The sequence below is a fragment of the Bubalus bubalis genome, chromosome 22, assembly GCF_019923935.1.
Source record: "Bubalus bubalis isolate 160015118507 breed Murrah chromosome 22, NDDB_SH_1, whole genome shotgun sequence".
Taxonomy (NCBI): Eukaryota; Metazoa; Chordata; class Mammalia; order Artiodactyla; family Bovidae; genus Bubalus; species Bubalus bubalis.
Window position 1 is genome coordinate 38434216 of NC_059178.1, and position 23236 is coordinate 38457451.

A 23236-nucleotide genomic window follows, 5' to 3' on the forward strand; every position below is an offset into this window, starting at 1 on the left:
CGTTCAAGTTAGGAGTATTTATTTTTAAGCATTGCAGTTTAGAGTAATAGAAACAATATGGGATTAGGGTCAAAAGACTTGAGTTTGATTCAGAACTGATTTAGCTAGAGACCTTGAATGCAATGTAATGTTTCTAAGCTTCATTTCCTCTTTTGTGCAGTAGAGGGAAAAATGTATGTTTAACTGCGTTGTTTTGAGGATGAAATGAGATAATGTATATGAAAAAACAAGACTACTATTTACATACTTTATTATTACAGTTAGGAAATAACCGTACATAAATCATCCAGAATGAGTGCTCGTTTTGTTTTTTTAGATACTCAAGACATAATTCATGTGTGGGTCATACAGCCATTTCTTTCTTGGCGTAACAATAACTTTATTGACCTAAACACTTCACCAGCGATCTAAGAAGTTGGAAAGGTTACAATAAACTTTCAAGGCTTAACACATGTTTTTTGTTTGTTTGTAGTTCGCTAGCAAGGTTAACAGTCCAACTCTTCACGCACCCCAAACCTGGCCATTACAAACAATTTTTAAATACACAAGCGTTAGCTGTGCAATTGTTTAGATTCTCATCATGTTTTACGCTATCGAATGATGACTGGACACTATTAAAAATAACTAATGCTAAGTCACCGCACGGCACTGATCCACAGCCACCGCGCTTTGGTCTCGCATTGTTTTAGATGATGGAGGGGACTCAATATTGTGTCAAGTTGCACCTTCAGTATTAGTTCTACATCAGAAGAGGCTTTTTTTTTTTCACCCTTTCAGGCTCTAAGAATCTACCCAGCCCAGCAGAAAAGGGTTAAAGGAGTCCAGCAGAGGGGAGCAGTGCAGAGAGAGAGAGAGAATGAGTGTGCGAGCGAGTGTGAGCGCACAGGACAGAGGCGTCGAGTTGCGGAGCGGACTCGTACGCAAGTTCCGAAGGCCCGCGTGTCCGCGGTGGCTGGCCCAAAGGGGGCCGGAGAGGCTCGGCCTGAGCGGAGCGGGCAGCGCCCGGAGGGGCTCGGGGTCTGGGTGGGAGGGAGAGGGGTCTCCGAGGTTTCAGGGCGTGGCTGGAGTGGGGGGCGCGCGGCGAGTGTGCGCGGGTGTGCGCGCGCGAGAGAGGGCGAGTGTGAGCGCGGCGAGTGTGAGCGCGGCGAGTGTGCGGCCGCGTCGCCATTCCCCGTGACGTCAGAGTGTATTGTTGTGAGCGGGGCCGAGCGGAGCATCCCCGGAGCTGTCACCGCGGCGGCGGCGCAGTGCAAGCCCCGCACGAGCGAGCCCGGCCGGCGCCGCCCCCGCCCCCGGCCTCGGCCCCGGCCCCGGCCCCGCCGCCGCCGCCGCCCCCGCCCCCGGCTCGCCCGTCGCGCGCCGCCGCCGCCCGCGCGCCCCCACCCACCCCACCCCACCCCCTCGCTCCATCCCTCCCACCCGCCGCCCGCGCGCCTCCCCCCGCGGAGCGAGTGCGGGTCACCGGGTCACTGGGTCATTGTCTCGGCGCCCGAACCCCGAGCACCCCGTGGAATCCCCCACGTCATCAGCAGAACCATCAATGAGATGCAAACATGAAAGACAAGAGGAAGAAGAAGGACCGCACCTGGGCCGAGGCTGCCCGCCTGGTACGTACCGCCCCCCGCCCGCCGCCCCGCGCCGGCCCGTGCCGGCGGAGACGGCCGCTTCCAGCCGGAGCCGCCGCCAGCTCGCCGGGCTCCCGCTCTTTGTTATTCTGCGGGAGTGGGCTCGCCCGGGGGCCCCAGTGTGTGTGTGTGTGTGTGTGCCTGTGAGTGTGTGTGTGCGTGCGCGCGCGGAGGGGCACAGCGATTATCTCGGGGAGCCCGGCGCCCGCCGCGCCCGGGACCGCCCGGGACACTTCTCCCGGTACTTCGCTCTCGGGGCTCGGCCGTGCCTCCTCCGCCGGGGAATTTCCGAGCGCTCGGCCGCGCTCCACTTCGCTCTGCCGCTCCGGAGACCTTTGTGTGGCAATTACCACTCCCTCCCGGCCCCTCCACCCCCCGGAATTCCATCGATAACTCTCCGTGCACGGTCTGTGTGGGTTTCGACGTTTGTGAGTTCATACATTTCACACGTGCATGCCCGGTGTGTGTCCGACCCGGACTTGTGGGGCATGTTGCATGTGGGCTCCGTCGTGGCGGCTCTGTGTGCCGTGTCGTGTGCATTATGTATGCACACTGATACGTGCAGGTTTTGTGTGGCTCAAGTTCGTTGGTGTTTGTAGGTATTGTGCTCAGCCCGATGTTTGTGTGTACATTCCGTGCACGTGTGTGCCATTTGTGAGTATGTTTGTCCGGGTGTGTGTGTGTGTTTCGTGAAGTTGAGTCAGTGTCATTTGTAGCGGGGGGTTATGAAGAGTGTACAGCTAGGTGTGTTTCGCTGCTGGCTTCCTGGGCGGTGTTACTTCGCTGCTTTTCCTTTTCTTTAACCTTTCGGAGCTTACGTTTTAATCAGCGAAAGAATGTCTCTATAGAAATGCTGGTTGGCAGAGGGGCGTCGGCGTCTTTGGTTTGATGTATGTGTACGTGTGGGTTTTTCTCTTTTTTTTTTCCTTCATCTTCTTTTAACGGACAGCTGTAAACGGTTTTTTGTTTTTGTGTGTGTGTGTGTGTGTGTGTTTTTTAAAGGATATTTCTGTACCGTGTGTCTCACGGGAATGCAAGGCATTACATTTGAAGCTTAGCCTTTCAGGCTTTCGGTTGCATAAATTAAATATTTATTCACCAACTTACTATCTGTTATAAATTGACCAAAAGAAAGCAGGCTGCATGCAGCGGGGGTGGGGGTGGGGGGAGCTGAAAACCCCAGGATATGTTACTGGGTTGACTTTTAAAGATTGTTTTACTATAACTGTGGTCTTTTCTTTCTTTCTTTCTTTCTTTTTTTTTTTTTTTTTTTTTTAAGCTTTTGAGTAACTACATCATGTTCAAGGAGAACATTTGTCAAAAGTAATTATCTGAGTTTGGTTGAAGGGCCTTGCTGGTATGTTTCTGGATTCTGGCAAAAGGTTTTAGATAATTGGCCCTATTGCCCTGCGCAGAAGTGACAGAAGTCCTTCTTAATTGCAGTCTAGTTATTGGTAGCTGAAGTGGCCGGGCCCCTTTATTCATTTTTAATTTGTAATAGTGTATGCTATGATTTCTCTCTTTATCTGCCGTCCTGTTAATCGCTAAATCACTCAGTCTCCGTGGATGAATGGGCAGGTAATAGTCATTCTCTAATGAACTGCATCTGGGAGAGTGAACTTATTTGTAAGGAATATGTGAAAAGTAAGCAGTGTTAAGTAAATGCCAGATTGATGTTATCACTGGATTTTTGCTAGAGCAGAGTAGGTTATTTATTGTTTGCTTAGCCATTAATTCAGAATTGTGTGGGGGGTGTGCACCGCTTCTGAAAATGCATTATTCCAGTTCCTTGGAGTGGCAGTCAAGTACTATTATAGAGCTTCAGTGTATATATTTTAAACAAGTGAACAATGAGTTGATTTATAAATATTTTAAAATATTGGTTCATGAATTAGCTATATCTGCCTGCAGAGAATTCTTAATAAATAACAGTATTCTGATGGAATTTAAAGCTAACCATTTGTATTCAATCAGTATATGTTGCTATTCTTGAAAGTACTACACTTTATTTGATATAATTGTCTTGGAGTGATAAATCTCGAAATCGGTTTCGGAGTTACATGTTTTTTGTTAAAAGTTTCATTTTCCTCTTGCAAAGTTCATTGATGGAAAAAGACACGCTAGGGGTCATCAACACAAAAGAATTAATGATGGACCAGATGTCTCTGTTTTAACCAGACATATTGAACTAGTAGTTATGGTAATTTTTCAATTTGGTTCAAGTTATTTTTCCCCTGGTAGTTGTACAAATGTGTATGTATTCAAAATGTTGACAGTTGAAATCAAATACTGAATAAAGGAGCAAATAATTGTTACTGTAAATATCTTTTTCAGAAATTTGCCATTTATAATAGTGACTTATGATCATTCTTAACTTATTTGGTAAAAAAGGAGAAATGATTCCATTTGAGTAATAGTGACAATTTTTCATATTTTCTTTATGGTTATGTGAATGCATGTAGACAAACTCTCTTCCAAACTTGCACGAGAAACATTTTTACTCTTAAAAGTGATAGTATTATACTAAGTGAAAAAGAAATGCCTTTTTTTGTGTGCATTTCTGTGATAGAAGTCCTATTTTATATTTTCACACTGCCCCTGCTGATTATGCTGTGGTAGTGGTAAAGAATTTTTAGCCTTTTCTCCATCAAATGTTAAACCAGATGTCTGATTTTAAAACTAAAGACTCAAGATCAATAGAAAATATGCAGCTCAGTATGTGGTTCTTGCAATATATGAACTAAAGAGAAAGTATCCAAATTAACATTAAGAATAATCTTCAAAAATATGCCATGTATACTTTTATATATCTATATACATATGTGTGTATATCTATATGTGTGTGTGTATATATGTACATATGTATATTCTACTGGTGTGTATGTATGTGTGTTTGCATGTGATTATCTTGAACGAAAGGATATCAGGGCAGGGGAAATGCAAAATAGATTTTTTGAACTGAGACCAAAAGCTCATATTGAAGTGTAGCTTGGTATTCATTTTTAAGAAAAATGTATAAGGAAGAGCAGTTCTTTCCAGAGTAACTTAGAACTTCCCTTAAACAACAGAATTTTGGTTTTCTTTCTTTGTAAGAAAAGTATCCGGCATCCAAATCTGTAAACTGAGTGGCAGCTCCAGGGATTTTGTTTTAGATAGAGATGTAGCTATCAAGCTCCACCAATTTTCTCATAGAAGTATGTCCTGTTTGGATGTGGTGGGCTTGTTTATCTTAGGAAAGGAGGACTGGTGGCATAATTCCCCTGTATTTTCAGGAATGTGGTGATTATTAACAGGCTGCCATTTTAAAATAGTAATATGACAAATTTGCCCCCCCCCCCTTTTTTTCTTTCTGCCCTTCATCAATTGCAGAAATTTCAGCCCTCAGCCTCTCCCCCTCCCCCTCGGCCTTCTGCAGTTGTGGTTGTTACTTAGCGCAGGGCCATTTAATATGGAGTCTGCTCCCAAACCAGATGCATTTTCATCTGTTTTATCTGCTCGTCTAAGGTTGTAGAGTCTCAGAGGATCCCACAATCACATGGAAGTGTCTTCTGTCTTAATATTTGTAGCCCACAATAAGAATAAAAATCAAAACCATAACTCATGTCGAGCTGGGGCTTTGACTTTAATCCTTTTGACTTTTATCTCAAGTCTTCACTCTGTTACTATAAATACAGTTTAAACCATTGTGAAAGGATCTTCATGCTTCTTTGTAAAAAATGGGGATTTGACAGGACTTTGTTTTACTGCACTAAGGGGTTTCTTTGTTACTGGCTTAACACAGAACATACTGTTATTTATATATTTAGTCTAGGTTAATTCTCTCTTTTTTTTGACATGCAAAATTGTTGCTTTGAGAAGTGCTTTTTGATAGTTTCATCAGTTTGTTCTATAGGGAGTGCTGCTGTTAAGATAATGGTTCAATGTATTAATTTGTTCCCCGAGTTTCCTTCTATTTGTTTTGTTCCTTACAATCTTTGTTTAGTCTCACTGGCACCTGAAAATAAATCTTAACAATCCTCAATAGCTTTGTGCTTGGTAACATGGCTGATTTATTTGCTTGTGGTTTAGATACATTCACACAGATAATGAATATCAGTGGGTTTTTTTTGGGGGGTGGGTGGGGTTCAAGGTGACCTTTGGAAAAAAATTTTAATGGCAAATTTGCCTCATTGTTGGGAAAAAAGCAGGCACGTACTCCTTTATGCCCTAGCAGAGTTACTGAAGGTTTTAAGTAAATTGAACTTTTGTAAATCATACTGTATTAAAAATTAAGTAGGGGTTTATTAATTAAAGGAAATCTGTGTGAATCTTTTGCACAGTGAAGATTCTTTTGCATAATGCATTATATTCTAAATAAACTGTTAGGTTTTTATCAAATAGCGCTGAATGGTAATGGTAGCTGTTAAACTAGAAAACAATTCATAATTGTTCATTTACTGGTTGCCTTGCCTTTTGTCTTTGTATTTTAGAAATAAATGTAATTTTTCAGGGGTGATGAACATAGGGTAGAGCAGAGAGCTCTGGTCTTGCTTTTGGCATTTTCTCACTGTTAGTGGTGCTTAGATTTTAGGTTAGGACCAGGCCTTTGTAAGAGCGGAGAACATTTGACTTGTGATTTGGGGTAAGCCCCAAAGGTGTACATGAGCATAACTGTGACAGTGACATTACTGGTTTAAGAGACTGGCTGATGTGTTTGGCAAATGGAATTTTATTTTCAATAGCTTACATTTCAGTTGGCTTGCTTCAGCTGTTTTCTGTGATTCACACATAGCATCATTTCTTTATGTCTGTATCATCATCTTTCTTTCAGATATGGAACCTAAATTTTCATTTTGCAATTTCAAAGATGGAAAAGAGTTAGCAAGCTCTGTGCCTCTATAGGAAAAAAAAAGGAGTTTCAAGTTGGGAAAAAAAAATAATGAGGGATGTGAACTTGGGGCAGTGTATAGGTTGTTAATTTTTTATTTCCTGCTGACATGAAAGAGAATTTTAAGAATTCTTTCTTAAGTTTTTCTCTCTTTGACAAATTCTTTGGTCACAGACGAGCATATGGTAGCTTTTAGACTTGTAGAGTTATACCTGTAAAGGAATTTCACCACAGAACAACAAACTGATAAAGTAATTAAATTTAATTTTTAATAATGTAATCATTTAACATGTCACTGAAATGCATTGGAAATGTGAAGTTTAGTCCCTGAATATTCTGAGGGCTCCTACATAGCATATGGGTCAAATGCCAGGGGCAATACAAACTTATCTTCTGAAGGAGTGTAGAGTTCAGTGGGGGGGATAAGCGAACCTGGAGGGTGACTGAGCAGACAGACACCATCCTTGGGCATTCCATGAGTGATCAAGAGGTGCTAGTTTATACATTTACAGAAGGGAGAAGTTGACTGAAGAAGGCTTACTGGACTAAGTGAAGCTTGATTTGTCCTTGAAATACGAGTAAGATTAAACAGGTGATGAGAGAAACTTTCTAGGAAGAGAGAACTGTATGGACAAAGGTGTGATGTTAGGTGAGAGGAAGTATTCAGGGCACAATGAACAGGCCAGTCTAGAAATCTCAGAAGACTTGAGGGGAACTTGCACTGCAATAAAGTTGAAAATTAAATTGTGACTCAGTTGGGTAGGGGTTCGAAAAGTCATTTTAAGAGAGCTGGACATTGTAAATTGTAGCATGGGGCTGATGGGGCAGTGAGGTAGTAGAAACACACAGTGTACATACATACTCCCAAATGACTATTCCTTATAGAGACGGGACTCCGTTACTTGGAGAATCTAAAACCAAAATTGATGCTAGAAATATTTTATTTAAAAAAAAAAAACAACTTTGTTCTGTGTCATAGCCTTCCAAATGAGGAAAAGTAAACATTAGTAAGTATTATACATTGCATTCATAGAAAACGTGTACAGACCACTCATTTGCTGAATATACTCCCTTGAGATCTGTGGATAGCGGGGGTTTGCTCAGTAACTCATTCTCCTAGTGTGTGTGGTTTAATGATGTGTCCAATATCTTCACCTTGTTTGTAAGGAGCAGGGCTGGCATAAGTCCTTTGAAAAATTCTGTGCGGTCTGATATTTTAAAAATAATACAAGCATTTTAACTGATGTAAATTTAACTGATTTGTTGCATGGAGGCATAGGGAGGATGCAAGCCTCCATCAGACTTACTGACCACCTTTCAGATTGCCTGTCTTTCATTTCCTTCTCCCCCACTTCTTGTAAGCATCAAAACTTTGCATGGCTGCTGCTGCTGCTGCTGTTGTTAATTCATAATTTAAAGTACACTCTCCCCCACCCCTGAGGTCCTCTGGAGCAGATCCTGGCTCCTTCCTGGTGGGGCTGGAAGGAGGGGCATCTGTATAGAAGGACTTTCCGCTATTTGCCAGCACTCAGAACCTTGATTGTTCTGCCTTTGTCCCTGCACAGTTGGTAGCTGTGGACATCTATCCCTGGCTGAAACTTTCCCTGAAGAGCCCTTGGGGAACAAATAGAAACATTATATGATTAGCCACATTGTTTTCATTATTAAACAAATCTACATAAAAGGGTAGCAATTAACAGCTTTATCTGCCTGAACTTAGACACCTATCTCTCCTCTTCCCTCCCTAGTCCCACTTGAAACGGATAACAATTAACTGTTGCTGGTTTTAATGTCAGCAACTGACAACTCCAAATTGGGAATAGGCACTTCTCCTGGTTGATTGACATGTAGCCCTCTGACACATTCTTATGTAGTTTTAGGGCAAATTCATTCCCTGGGGTTAGAGCCAAAGGGCTTGTCAGAACACTGACTTTAATAGCTGCAATATACAACTTAAATGACATCTAAGACCTTAGCTTCGGTAGATCTTTTAGAACCTGAGGAATTCTCCAAGGCAGTGGAATTTATACTTAATGGACAAGCTTAGAACTTGTAAGATTTTTGTCTAAGTATATAGATGTATAATTGACTTTATGATACAGTTGTTTATATCAGTTTATCTGTAGCATACGTTAGTCCATGAAAAACTTAATGATTTTTAAAATAATTCCAAAATTGATTTTTTTTGGCAAGTGTTCTAATTTTTTTTTTTTTTTTTTTAACTAATCCGACAGTTGATTTCTGAGTGTATGATCTATGATTTAACGAAGGGAATGGGAGGGACCCTTTTCATCTTATTCAGAGGACAGATGGTATTTTCAGGATTTTGTTAACTTTCATGTAGTGAAACCTGTTTTAATGAATTCAAGAAATTAGAAATTGAAATTGGGTCTTTGGGCTTGTTTTCCAGCATAGTCATGAAGACATGATATATAGTGAGGCTGTTGGTTTTTCTTAATTTTTTTTTTTTAATGTCTGGAATAAATGACTACACATGTAATTTGTGCATGTATAGAAACCTTGTTGACATTGCTGCAGAACTAAGTCTGTGTCTGGACCATCAGGACTCTGTATTCCCCACCACCATCCTCCCCTTCCTCTCCCTCCTTATCATGCACACACAACAGACACTCATTATTTGGAAAATTGTTTATAAGAAAATCTCCTTGCTTTAAAATATGTGTTGTCATATCTTCAAAATCTCACAATTAGAAATTGTCATTCCTGAATTCCCTGTTTACTTTGGTCCTCTTAATCTCTTTTGAGTCAGTTCTGGAAATTCAGTTAAACATTCTGAATTAAACTTTGATATTTTACTTGTTTTCTTTGCATCACTGTTGCTCTTTCCTGCTTGTTGTAGGGTCTCCTCTCCTCTCAGTTTCCCTCTTCACGTTGCTATATCTCAGAATTACGTGTCCCTCCTTTTTATTCTCAGTTTTCTCCTCTCTTTGAGCAGTCGCACCCACTTCAGTGGCGGGTATCCCAGGACAAGAACTCTAGCCTTGATTTTTTCTTTAAATTTGGATTTATACTAACAATTTTTATTGTTTATCTCCTTGCACTATGGATATTCCAAATGAAATTCATCCAGTTCAGTTAAATATTCATTGGCAACCTCCCACAAATGTGCAATGCATTGGGTCCACAACAGGAAAGGATATCATTCCTGTCTGGAGGGCACTTACCTGTATGAGCATAAATAATATCTGTGAAGGGTGGAAATTCTAACTATAGCTCACATTTAGCTCCTCCTCTTTTCATTCTCTGTGTTTTACAGAGTGCTGACCTTCCAACTAATTCTGAACCTAATTTGTTTTCCAAATTTTACTTAGTGAAGCTGTATTAATCTTTCTCGAACACATTTGATCTTACTGAATCATTCCTCTACTTATAGATTTGTGATTGCCTTTAAGTTAAAGTTCAGCAGGTCATGGGAAACTCATTTTAACCTTAGAAATACTTTTTTAAAAGTGATATATGATTGTTTTCCCTAATAATATCAAGAATTTAACATGTTCTATCCATTATACATCACACCAACCTTCCCATCATGTAGTAATTTCTGCAGCCTCATATTTATTTTAAATTCTTTTAAAACATAGCAGTTATTTTTAATATGACATAAATTAATAACATTTTATTAACCTCCATGCTCAACTTTATTTCTCATATTGCATTCACTCTAAGTTGCCTCCTTTAACAGCTTTTAAAAAAAATTAATCGAGGGTCTCTGGGTCCACAGGCTTTGCATTTCTGACATATTTTTGTTTGTCCACCCCTTAAAAACTTGATTATTAAGCTTTTGTGTTTTAAGTTAGTTCCAGACTCATATGCAATTATAAGAATTAAGAAAAAGTGAACTAGTGGCCAATCCTTCCTAATCATCCATACCCTCTCCCCCAATCCCCCCGTTCTCATAATTTTAATCTTAATGTGTACAAAAAAAAAAAAGATTATGTGTACAAAAGTGATCAACCTTGGCCTTTAGGAAGTATTATCCATCAAATGTGTGGATTATAATTCAACAAGATTTTTATTCTCACAAAGCTCAGCTCATCTTCCATTAGAAAATAAAGGGAAAAACTTGGTAGGAAAAAATTAAGATATTCTATGTTGCTCTTACCTTTGAGTGATAATTTAACTAGTTATAAAAGTCTTAGTTGACAGTTGCTTTATCCTTAGTACATTGGAGATGTTTCTTCATTATGTTCTTGCATCAGTGGTTGTAATATCTTGTCTGTGGTGAGTTTCATTGTTACTTTTTAAAGAAGTAATATGCTTTTTGTATCTGAGAGTTTTTACATGTTCTCTTTATCCTTGAAGTTATGAAGTTTTAATGCTTTGTCTTAAATGTTTGTCTTTGTGTTATTATGCTTGGTATCTAGAGTTTACTTTTTAGTGTGTATGTTTAGTTGCTCAGTTGTGTCTCTCTGTGATCCTGTGGACTATTGCCAGCCAGGCTCCTCTGTCCATGGCATTTGCAAGGTAAGAATAGTGGAAATAGTTGCCATTTCCTTTCCATACTTTTCTTAAAGAGTAAACTTAATTGTTGCCTTTTTATACTTTAAAGTTTTAATCATGTTTTGGTATAGAACTTATATTGTCTTGTGTCCCCAGCAGGCCATGAATTCTTTGAAGTCTTCTAAGTGTTCCCACAGCATCTAATAGTTTAGTTTATGGGTTAGCAGTGATTTAAATACAATGTGGAAAGGACTTCCCTAATATGGAACAGGATACAGTAGTGGATATGCTGGCTTGGCTAGTCAGAATTGTGGATTGCAAGCAACAGAAACCACTTGTTGCTAACTTAAGTATAGAAAATGAGCTTTTTTTGGAGACCATAAAGTAGTTTATATAGTCATCGGGAAGTCATCATCTTCTTAAAAAAAAAGAAGGTTGGAAAAATCAGCAGAGATCAATAGAGGATGAGCAGCAGAAATACACACAGTCATGCTGCAAGAACGGTCTACTTGGATTGTGGCTGTGGACACCACTAGCGCAATAATGGTCACCTCTGTGACTTAGTGCTGACATTGGACACTGCTGTTGCTCCCAGTGTATCATATGAATGTATTATAGTCTCCTCTGTCTTTGCATCCAGTACTCAAGATTCAAATTCACAGGCAGATGCATCTAATTGTCAGACTCTAGCTCCCAAGTCTGTACCTTAGCTGCTGAAGACTGATGAGAAGGTGTATATGGCCTCTTCACCACTGTCGTGGAAGCATCTATGTTTATATATTCATAGTGGCAATAAAGCCAACTGAAGATTAAAACTGAATGCCCCACCTCTTTCCACCTCCTGTTCTCAGCAATTCTGCTGTGCATTTTTCTTGTCTCAGTGAAAGCCATTGCCCTCTCTGTAGTTCCTCAAACTGGAAACCTTCTTGTCATCATTAATGCCCTTTTGTATTTTTTTTTCTTTTTATCCAGTAATCACTGAGTTATGCCGGTTTTATTTCCTTTTCTTCAAATTTTCAAATCCTTGTCTTTATGTGCTACACATATCCATTTCCACTGTAATTTATCTTGACTCAGGCAGTATATGGGTTTGGGAAAGAATATAGATTAATGACAGGCCTAAAAGTCAGGCAGATTTATGTTTGAGGCTCATTTCTGCCACTTACTATGTGTTTGACCTTGGGCAAATTATTTAACATCTCTCAATTTTAGTTCAATTGTCTATTAAAGGGAATAATGGCATTACAGAGTGGTTGGAATATTTAAATAAGATAATGTGCATAAGGTACTTAAGTACAGTGTCTGACATTAGAAGGTGCCAGTTAATGTTAGTGCCTGGTAGTTCCCATCTTCTCATTAAGTTGATACAACAACCTTGTAAGTGGTTTTACTGACTCCAGACTTGCTTCAACTCAGACTCATTCTCCTTATTACATCCACAGCTGCTTCTTTAAAGGAAGAACTGGTTCATGTTATCCCCTTGAGCCTGACTAAGTTGCTGTAGGAAACAGATGGCATTATCTTATAATGGGTGATTAAAGAAAGTTAGGGCACAATAAAAGAAAAGAACAAGAGATAGACAAATCAGGGATATTACCAGCAGAAGGACGTTACTATTCTTAGACTTGAAGGGCCAAGGAGAGCAGAGAGCAGTTACTACAGAGATGTGGGCTCTTATTATAGAAGAATCAGAAGTAAAACATAGCCAGTGCCACCCCTCACCCCTGCAAGGGGAGAAGCATGCTCATTGTCATTCTGACTCCACTCTCCTTCCATCTTCTGATCTCCAGTTGGTGCCTCCTATGGCTGAATCCATGTATAAGTCAAAAGACAAAGGACTTTCATTGGGGAAATTCATGGTTGTCAGCCTACTGGGTCATGAAGCTGAGTAGAGAAGGGTAAAAAGTGAATCTGGAGCTGCTAATGGGGAATGCAGAAAACATCTCTTTTTCAAATACCTTTCAGTAGCTTCCCATGATTCTAAGAGTATCATGGCCCTTGTTTCAGGATCCTTCAGGTTTGTCCTTTGCATACATCTCCAGTTTCGTTGCTTGATTCTCTCACCATTGGCATTTTAAACACCTTAATGTAAAAGAACTGTTAGATCTTTGAACTTATCATACTGCCCCATATTTTGTTTCAACTTTGTACATGTTCCTTCTCTTTGTAAATCTTCCCTCCCTCCCCTTCTATTCTTTTCATCTGGTAAATTCTTAACACTTCTTCAGAGTTCAACTTCCTTTAAGAAGTTTTTGTATGTCCCCAAAGCACTTCACCCCACTCCAGTACTCTTGCCTGGAAAATCCCATGGATGGAGGAGCCTGGTAGGCTGCAGTCCATGGGATCACGAAGGGTTGGACATGACTGAGTGACTTCACTTTCACTTTTCACTTTCCTGCATTGGAGAAGGAAATGGCAACCCACTCCAGTGTTCTTGCCTGGAGAATCCCAGGGATGGGGGAGCCTGGTGGCTGCCGTCTATGGGGTCACACAGAGTCGGACACGACTGAAGTGACTTAGCAGCAGCAAAGCACTTCATAGTTGGGACGGTTATTATAATTACTTGTTTACTTTCTTGTTTATAAGTGTTTCCTGAGTACCTGATGTACTATATCAGGTTAAGAGGGTGCTGATTATAGTTGAATAAAGTGAATGAGTCAAAGAAGATTTTTCAGAGGAGCTCTTATAGCTAATTTTTTTTAAGTTTTCAGAAGATCTGTAGAACTATAAAACTTATTTCTTCTTGATTTATTTCCATGTCATTGCTGAATTGTCATTGTACAGCCTAGAGAAGGGATCTGATTTTCTGAGACTCAGTTGGACAACTGATAGGTTTTGAAAAATCTGTGTGTACTGTCAATTCACTAGCCTCTTTTATTATTTTGGGATACTTTGTTGAAGTTAATGGCAATGAAAAAATATTCAGTTCCTGCCATTAATATGTTACGTACCCTGTGAATACAATAAAATATGGAACTTGACCTTTGGGAGATTAACATTAAAAAAAACCCCAAAAACCCCTTGAAGCCCAAGAGATACTTTTCTGTAAATTTTAAGTTGCAAAGTGTAGTAGAAATTCAGTAACATAAAAGTAATCTTTTATGTTTGATTTTAGTAAGGTACAATGATGTATCTTACTTTATAAAGGCTTTCTGTGACTTACAAACCAAGAGAAGAATTATATAGTATATTTATTACAACACGGATTGGAAATGTTTATAAAGTAAATAATCTCCTTTATACATGTAAGTAAAACATTTATAAGGAGTTCCCTGGTGGTTCATGTAGTAAAGTGGTAAAAAATTCATCTGCCAATGCAGGACACATGGGTTCATTCCCTGGGTCAGCAAGATTCCCTGGAGAAGCAAACAGCAACCCACTTCAGTATTTTTGCATGCGTAATCCCATGGACAGAGAAGCCTGGTGGGCTACAGTTCATGGGGTTGCAAAGAGTTGAAGAATTGGACATGACTTAGTGACTGAGCATGCATGCAAAATATTTACAACTTGATGTCACAGTTTCCTTTTGAGAGTGTAGAAATCTGATATAATGATGAAACAGACTTTATATATCAGATATCATAAACTATTACTATTACCAAAGTAATAATTAAAATCACTGTTGCTAAAGTAATGACTAAAAATGGCTAATAAGAGTTTTTTAAAATAATGCTTATTGGGTACTTATATGCCTGATAGTACACTAACTTATTATATACATTATATTGTTTAATCCTAAGTGCAAACCTAGGAGACTAAGTGCAAACCTATAGTGCAAATCTATAGCATAGTCCATCTTTTTTAAATGAAGAAATTGAGATTAAGAGTGCCAGTTAAGTTTCTCTCAGTTGCAAGTGAAATAAATTTAGTGAAAACTAGTTTAAACAAAAAGTCCCACTTAACTGAGAAATCCAAGGGTGGAAGTCAGTCAATTGTAAGTGGGTATAGAGATATAGAGACTATCATCAAAATATTTGCTTTCTCTCCATCTTTTATCTTTGTTTTTTCTTGGCTTAATACTGCAGCCAGGATCTGATAGAAGTCTTGGTCAAGATAAGATGCTCATTGGCACCCCAGAGCTGAATCCTCCAAGCATAAAAAGAACCACTTTCCCTGTTCCTCCTCTTTATTATTACTGTTGTTATTTTAAATGCCCTCTCAGGGTAGTCTTTATTTTGTCCTACTTGACTGTTTTACTCATCTCTCACCAACAGCAGTGGCCAGGATCAGGTAGCATGATGGATTACCATGCAGCAATGACTTGGAGCAGAAGATAATTATGCAAAAGCACCAATAAAAGGGAGATAGAAAGTATGCCAGAAAAACAAATTATACATGCCATTCCCTCTGCTTTCAGAGAGGGCAAATTAGCTTGCTAAGCTCGTCAGTAGGATAAGAAAGTGAAAGTCGCTCAGTCATGTCCGACTCTTTGTTGCCCCATGGACAATACAGTCCATGGAATTCTCCAGGCCAGAATACTGGAGTGGGTAGCCTTTCCCTTCTCCAGGGGATCTTCCCAACCCAGGGATCAAACCCAGGTCTCCCGCATTGCAGGCTGATTCTTTACCAACTGAGCTATCAGCGAAGCCCAGTCATTAGTAGAGCAGTGATTAAAACCCATGTCTGCCCATGCTCAGAGTTCTAGACATTAAGCATATTAAAGTTACTTTTTTATTCCTTCTTCCTGGTATTAGTTTTATGATTGTTTCACATTTTCAAGATGTTAAAGCCAAGACAGCCATTGCAAAAATTGTAAAGATTTCTTTGGAGCGTTTCCTCTGGAACTTACTTTCCTGATTTAGAGGCTAGATATTACAATGGATAGTTTCTGTTCTGTTTTTCCTCACAGACCAGTTTCTTTAAATAGCACTCTATATGAATGGTCTTTATATAATATTTATAGTTTAGCACCATTCATGACCTGAATTCATGAAATATATAATTCTGGATGAGGCTTCCAGGTTCTTTCTGGATGCAAGTAAATACTTTCATTCACTGACTAAATGCCAAGATTTTTTCACAGGATCAATTGTGACCCTAAGAGAATGTTAGTTTAATGAAAGAGAGCAAACTTTTCTTCTCCCTAGCGTAAACCCTCACTCATTTCTCTGAATATTGAGAAAAGATCAGCATAAGATGGCGACTCCCTGTTTTATGTACAGTTCCGTGGCCATCACAATCTTATGGCTGTCACTTCTTATTTATTCATTTAACAGCATTTCTCTTCTAGAGCTTAAGGGAAACAAAAGTTGTGCTTAGAAAATTTCTTCTTCTCCTTCTCCCTTTTTCTTTCTCTTAGCCTTGTGGAAATGTAACCATGCCTTCTCAGTTTGGATGAAGGTTGATGGCACTGAGCTTTTTGATGTTTATGCACGGTCTATTCTAGGCAGAGATGCTACTGTGAATAAAGAGAAAAACACACCTAGCCCACCAGGATCTTTAACGAGGAGATGAGAAAAGTAAAAATAAAACACTATTAAGTATAGACAAAAATACTATCTGACTCCTGTTCTCATCCTTCCTCCAATTTTTGGATATCTGTTTTTATCACTTTTAGCTAATGCTGTCTTCACAAACCAAGTACTAGTAATTAAACAGGGATTGAAGGACTGTCAGTAGGAAAAACAAAAATCAATGAGCAAATACAGATATTGCATTACCTTTTAGTCTCCTAATGACTGTTTTATTTTTCCTTGTTCCAGAACTCACTGTTAAGTGAGTTCAGCTTATTGGTAGAGAATGCAAGATTCATAAAGTTATTTTCATTCGTTAAAAGCTTCAGTGGAGAAGGAGGCCCTTTAAAAATTAGTCTTGTTTTCCCAGTCCATTCTTTTTCATGATTTGTGTCTTATTTTCCTGGTGTAGATGATAGCCATAGGCAGCTTTTCAGAAAGAAGCAACTTGAAGCACATTAAAGGTATCATCCAGAAAAATGAATGATGAGGGAACAATAGTAGGACTTTGATAAAACTTAGTGTTTTGTTTTAATTTTTTTTCTGTGTGTTTTGAATAAGCACTTGATCCTTGAACACCGCAGAGGTTAGGGGCACTTGACCATCTGCACATTCAGAAACCTGTATAACTTAGAGTTGGTGCCCCCTCCCCTCAGTTCCTCTTCATCGGTGGTTCCATATCAATGGATTCCACCAGCTATGGATCGTGTAGTACTTATTGTTGAAACATCTGCCTGTAAGTGGACCTGTGCAGTTACAACCAATGTGGCTGAAGGGTCAGCTGTGTTTTCAGTTGTGTTGGAGAGACTCAAAGAGATGAAAAGATAGTTTTCTACTAATTATATTTTTAAATTTCTTCCTTCATTTTTAATGAATGGTTGACTGGCTCTTTCATTATAGGCAGTAGGTTGGCACAGGGTGGCACCTCTTGCCCCTTTAAGTAGGTGTTACCAGGTGCATGGTCTTGTTCCCTCTAGCCAGGGTTTGATTCAGCTTTTTTCTTTCTTGGATGTGTTAATCACAGAAGCTGGTAATGATGAAATTTCAGTCACCCTGCTTCTAGCTTGGACATACAGATGCGAGTGAGGAATCAGCATTTGTTTTAATCCACCAAGATTTGGGGTTTGGTTTTTACTGTTTTGTATCCCTGCCTCCTGACAGATACAGTTCTGATAGCAACAAGGGATGTTTTTGTTCCAGGCCACCCTTTCCCTTTGTTTATGAGACAGTAAATGCTTAATTACATGCTTAAGAGGTAAGTAAAGCAAACAAGGTTAAGTCCCTGTGTTCTTCTTCATTACATTAAATTGCTTTGTAAAATCACCCTCTGCTGTAAAAAATATCTTTGATATTTGTCAAACCAGAAACCAGTAGAGGATTTTCATTGCAAGGAAAATTTGTTTCTATTTTCTCTTAAGATAATTCTGTTTATGTTTTTTCTTGATTTAAAAAAAAAATGCTTTTCCTTCCATCTGTCTACTCAAGAGGACAGATTTCTAACCAGAGAGAGTGAAACAATTACTGTTAACAAGGAATTGAGTTCCAAGATAGTTGAAGAGATAGAAAAAGGGCACCTGGGCATTTTCAACAAGCTCAGGTTCCCAAGTCCAGACAAAGTGTGCTTCACGTTGCAAAGGTATGACCAGATTTCCACCCCATTGAGAAGAGGAAAGCAGACACTGTAATAACACCTCCTTCTTTCTTTCTCTCTCTCTCTCTTTTTTGGCCTAGAGGAGAGCTGGTGGAAAGGAGTGCCCCCACTAAGGTATTATATTTCCCAGTCTGTCTCAGAGCGTCCTGTCTCCATTTCCCGTGCATTGAGGGCTCGTTCACCCTCCGGCCGTTTCCCACCAGTTTTTACTCTTTTCTAGATACAGCACACAGAAACTCCTGACAGCTGACAGACTCCCCATTGAGCCCTACCTTTTCATGTAGGAAAAGGGGGAGCAAATGAGGAAAACTTGTCTTGAGAGTCTGCAGATTTTCATACCCAAGGAATGTGTTGACCACATGCATCTTAAACCAGACGAGCAATGTTTGTTCAGCCCTTCAACTTGCCAGTGTGCAGCCCAGTCTATTCCATGCTTGGAAGCAAAAATTCAAAACCAGATTTTCTAGATGTTTCTACCAGTCATCTGCTCAAATGCAGTGGAGTTGTTCACGCACAGTCGCTTACATATTATATTTTTCATTATGGCATAATTTATCTGTAGGAGACATTGATTTTCACAATGAATTCCTTATCTTCAAAATTTCTTGGCCTTTATATGGAAGTGTAGCTACTTCATTATAATTATTATAGGCAAGGCCATGACTGAGTTGTTAGGATTACAGAGTAGACTTTGGTCTTCTCATATGATTTCCCAGTAATACGGAGATGATGCATTTTGTGTTTTTTGTTCTTCTGTCGGTTCTCTATACCTGATAGCAGGTGTAGTTAGTGCTTAAAACCTGAATGTCAAGGTAGTTAGCAGAACTCTCAAAACTTTTCCTGCAGATTGTTTCCTCAGGGAGAATTTGATTCCTTTTGAGCCTAATATCTACTGCCCATAGTTGAGTGAATCTAGGAGAAAAACATCTGGCCTAATTTATTATATTCAGGCATAATTCAATAATGCTAAATCACAACTTATGGGAAAAATCTAACTGAGACTTCATAAAAGCACTAATTTACAGTTGGTTAATAGGTAACTTACTTGTATTTCTTTCAAAGGGATAGATATTTTGATCATATTGGAACTAATAATTTTTCTTCATTCTGACATCTAAAGGTGGCATTATGGTATAATGAGCTTGCGGCCTGGTTGTATGCAAAACTCAGCTGGTAAAATCAGGACTGAGGAAGGCTAAAAAGCAAATAGGGACTATCTGATTTCATAAAGAATCTTTTGTTGGCAAAGGTAAGTTTTAATGTTCCATTGCCTCCTTAAAGAGACTCAGCCTATACCTCATATCAACAAATATGGGCTGATTGAAACCAGTTCTGTTTGCTTTGTGCCCTGATAAATATGGCCTTCATTCCTCTGGCACTTAGTTTAAGAAACAGGACCAGAAAGGAGGGTTGGATGGAAAATTGGAAAACTTGGCTAATTTTAAGGTAGGTAATACATCAAGTAGAATATTAAAGTAATTGCCCCAAGAATGTATTTAGTGTAAATTGTGTTGCAGATATTTTAATTATATCTTAATTACTTGAGTACAGTAAATTTGGTGGGAGATCTTTGACTTGGCTTTTAGTATAAATAGTTATGGTAGATTTTTATGCATGCTTTCCTTTACAGACAGGAAAACACATATCACAGAAACCTTTGGTCTATAGAAGGTCTGTAGGTTATATCACTGAAATATTGGTGTACCTGCTTCATATTTTTAAATGTTGGCCCTCTTTCTGAAGCCTGGGATTCAGAAATTCTTTTAACTATTATTCATCAGAGTTGCGTTCTGGGTAAAGACTTCTTATTGTGGGAATTATTTATAGCTTTGCCTGGAGAGTTCCTAATTTTATACAATTGTTTAATCTTTTAACTATTGTCTCTGGATGATCAAAGTGCATGCCTGACAAAGGACTAACTCTGAATTTCTGAGTTTTATTTGGTTAAGAATTGGGGTTACCAATGAAAAAGAAGTAAGTTTTCATAATAGCTATTCTGTTACTGAGAGTCTTCCCAGGTGGCTCAGTGGTAAAGAATCCTCCTGCCAATGCAATAGATGCAGAAGACGTGAGTTTGATCCCTAGGTCAGGAAATCCCCTGGAGGAGGAAATGGCAACCCCACTCCAGTATTCTTGCCCGGAGAAACCCATGGACAGAGGAGCCTGATGGACTATAGTCCAGGAGGTCACAGAGAATCAGATCCAACATAGTGACTAAACAACAAAACTTCAGTATCTGCAGAAATAGAATGTTCCCCATTAAAATCAAGGTAGAGAAGAGTATTTTTCAAAAGAAGAGAGTAATATGTTCACAAAACAAGAAGTCTAATACATCACCTCTTCCTTACCATTTATATATCTTGTTTTCATTCATTAGGTATAAGTTTTTCCATGTGCCAGGTAATTGGCTATAAAGCAATGACCAAAAAAGAAACAAAATACCATGATGACCATCATTACTTCCACGGACTCGGACTTATAACATCATCACTGGAATAGGATAGGGAAGGGTCATTTCTATGTAGACTAAACTAGCATTTTGAATGAAGATAAAAAAGACATGGGTTAGTCTCCTTTGTAAGTCATTTCTAAATGAATTTGATGCTTCCCACCCTCCCCTCCTCAGCAATAGTAAACCAAAGGATAAGTCTCTCTAGAGATGATGATGGCATGTTTTATTGTATTTCATTTTGGTGTGTGTGTGTGTTTGGTAAATATTTGTTAAATCAATGAATTATTGAGGAGATGGTGCTGTTGTTTAGCTCCAGTCAGGAGAAGAGTAACTATTAACTGTGACAAAGCAAGCATCATTGTTTTTGTCATTCTTCAACATTTAAGAGGTCAGAATCAAATAATCCCATATAACAAAGTCATTTTCTACAATTATCTCAAGATATATTCTGCAACTAATTCCTTCTGGCAGCTGCATCTGGATGCTGTGTCATTTCAAGCTAGTCTGTAAGGATAACACTGAAGAATTCTGACTCAGATTGAATGATGAATAATGTTTGCTTTGGAAAAAATTCAATATACCTGAATTTTATTTTCTCTACTGTGCTTTACAGTAGAGGGTCTATAAATGTGTCTGCTGTTGTTTGAATATTCATTTTTATTTTGTTTTGAAATTGATTTTAAATTAAATATTATATAATTTATATTATATATGTATATATTATATGTTTGATGATATAAAGATGATCTTAATATACAATTTAAAGATTATGAAAGTAATTTGTGCTTCTAAATACAAAAATATTTTAAGAATATGAAATTTCCTCCTTCAGCTTTTACTTTTCTGCCACTGTCCAGGGTAACAATTGTTAGATGTTTGAATATTTTTATCTGGTGTGAATGTGTGTGTTGGGGGGGTTGTGGGTGTATTTGTATGTACACCACATGTACTTGTATATATGCCTCTTATATATGTATTATTTTTAAGCTTGTTTATATTTTTTACTCATCACTTTCTAGTGGATATCCTTCCATATCAGTACATGTTTTCCTTCCAATGTCTGTGTATTATTTTGTGGGATGTATGTGCCTTCATTTATTTAACCTTCTCTCTCTTAGATTGTATTTTTTAAAAAACAGTTTTAGAATGATGTTTTATTGAATGTGCAGGATGAGCTGAGGATTTCTGTATGATAAATACCTAACGATAGACTGAAAGTGAAAGTCGTTCAGTCATGTCCGACTCTTGGTTAGCCTTTCCCTTCTCCAGGGGATCTTCCCAAGCCAGGGATCAAACTCAGGTCTCCCGCATTGCGGGTAGATTCTTTACCAGCTGAGCCACAAGGGAAGCCCAAGAATACTGGAGTAGGTAGTCTATCCCTTCTCCAGTGGATCTTCCCGACCCAGGAATCGAACCGGGGTCTCCTGCATTACAGGTGGATTCTTTACCAATTGAGCTATCAGGGAAGCCCAGAATGATAGATTTGAAAAATGGGACCACTTACCTTTTTACATTTTCATAGTACTGTTCAATTACCCTCCAACTAAATTTGGACTTTTTGCTACAAGGTATCATGTGGTGGTGGTGAAACACTTGTAGTTCAGGAGCATGAGTTTGAATCTCCCCTCTGCTTGTTACTTGGGACTAGCCTGGAATAAGTGATTTAATTTATCTGTATCTCAGTTTTCTCATGTACAGAAAAATAATACCTACCTTGATTGGTGACTATGAAAACTAAATATTTTAATGTAAGTCAGGTTCTTATAAAAGTATCTCATGTATTTTTATTAAAAACTCTTCCCAGTATTATGTAAGTACTATCTGCTATTGTTAACATGAACACCTTGTAAGGATTCCCAAGATAAGGAAACTTTGGGTCTCAGCTGATTACTCCTTCATAATGTTATGCTCAAGAGAACACTGACCTTGACCAGAGACTTCCATATGGACTGGTGTTTATTCTCCTACATGTGGACAAAAATACAAATTAAGCTTCCTAATTTTCATATTATCTTATTCTGCTGCTGCAAGTCTGCTTTTCAGAGTTGTCATATCTATCTGTAGTGCGTGCATGCTAAGTCACTTCAGTCATGTACGACTCTTTCCAACCCCATAGACTGTTGCCCTCCAGGCTCTGTCCATGGGATTCTCCAGGCAAGAATACTGGAGTGGGTTGCCATGCCCTTCTCCAGGGGATCTTCCCAAGTTAGGGACTGAACCCACATCACTTATGTCTCCTGCATTGGCAGGCAGGCTCCATACTGCTAGCGCCACCTGGAAAGTCCATTTACCTTTAGTAGTAAAGTATAAATAAACTCCAAGTTGTCATTAGGATATATACTCTTTAACTTAATCGTATTAGATCTTGGGAATACTGTCTACCTGATTAGTCTCAAGTATTATATTTTTGGCACCCCACTCCAGTATTCTTGCCTGGAAAATCCCATGGACGGAGGAGCCTAGTAGGCTGCAGTCCATGGGGTTGCTAAGAGTCGGACATGACTGAGCGACTTCACTTTCACTTTTCACTTTCATACATTGGAGGAGGAAATGGCAACCCACTCCAGTGTTCTTGCCTGGAGAATCCCAGGGACGGGGGAGCCTGGTGGGCTGCCGTCTATGGGGTCGCACAGAGTCGGACACGACTGACGCGACTTAGCAGCAGCAGCAGCAGCATTATATCTTTGAGCTTCCCTAGTGGCTCAGACAGTAAAAAAATCTGCCTAC

The 23236-nt window shown here is 39.2% G+C and overlaps 1 protein-coding gene across 5 annotated transcripts in view; it reads left to right on the forward strand.

The window, feature by feature from the left end:
- Positions 1-1418: 1418 nt before the first annotated feature.
- The window catches only part of ASXL3 (ASXL transcriptional regulator 3), a 196425-nt gene continuing 174607 nt past the window's right edge, over positions 1419-23236 (forward strand). For 2 of the 5 annotated variants that reach the window (XM_044934439.2, XM_025273151.3), the window contains exon 1: positions 1419-1607. In XM_044934439.2, coding sequence (XP_044790374.2) covers positions 1554-1607 — 54 coding nt within the window. In that variant the 5' untranslated portion in view covers positions 1419-1553. The remainder of the gene's footprint in view (positions 1608-23236) is intronic. The other 3 variants (XM_044934440.2, XM_044934442.2, XM_044934441.2) reach the window with 2 other exon arrangements.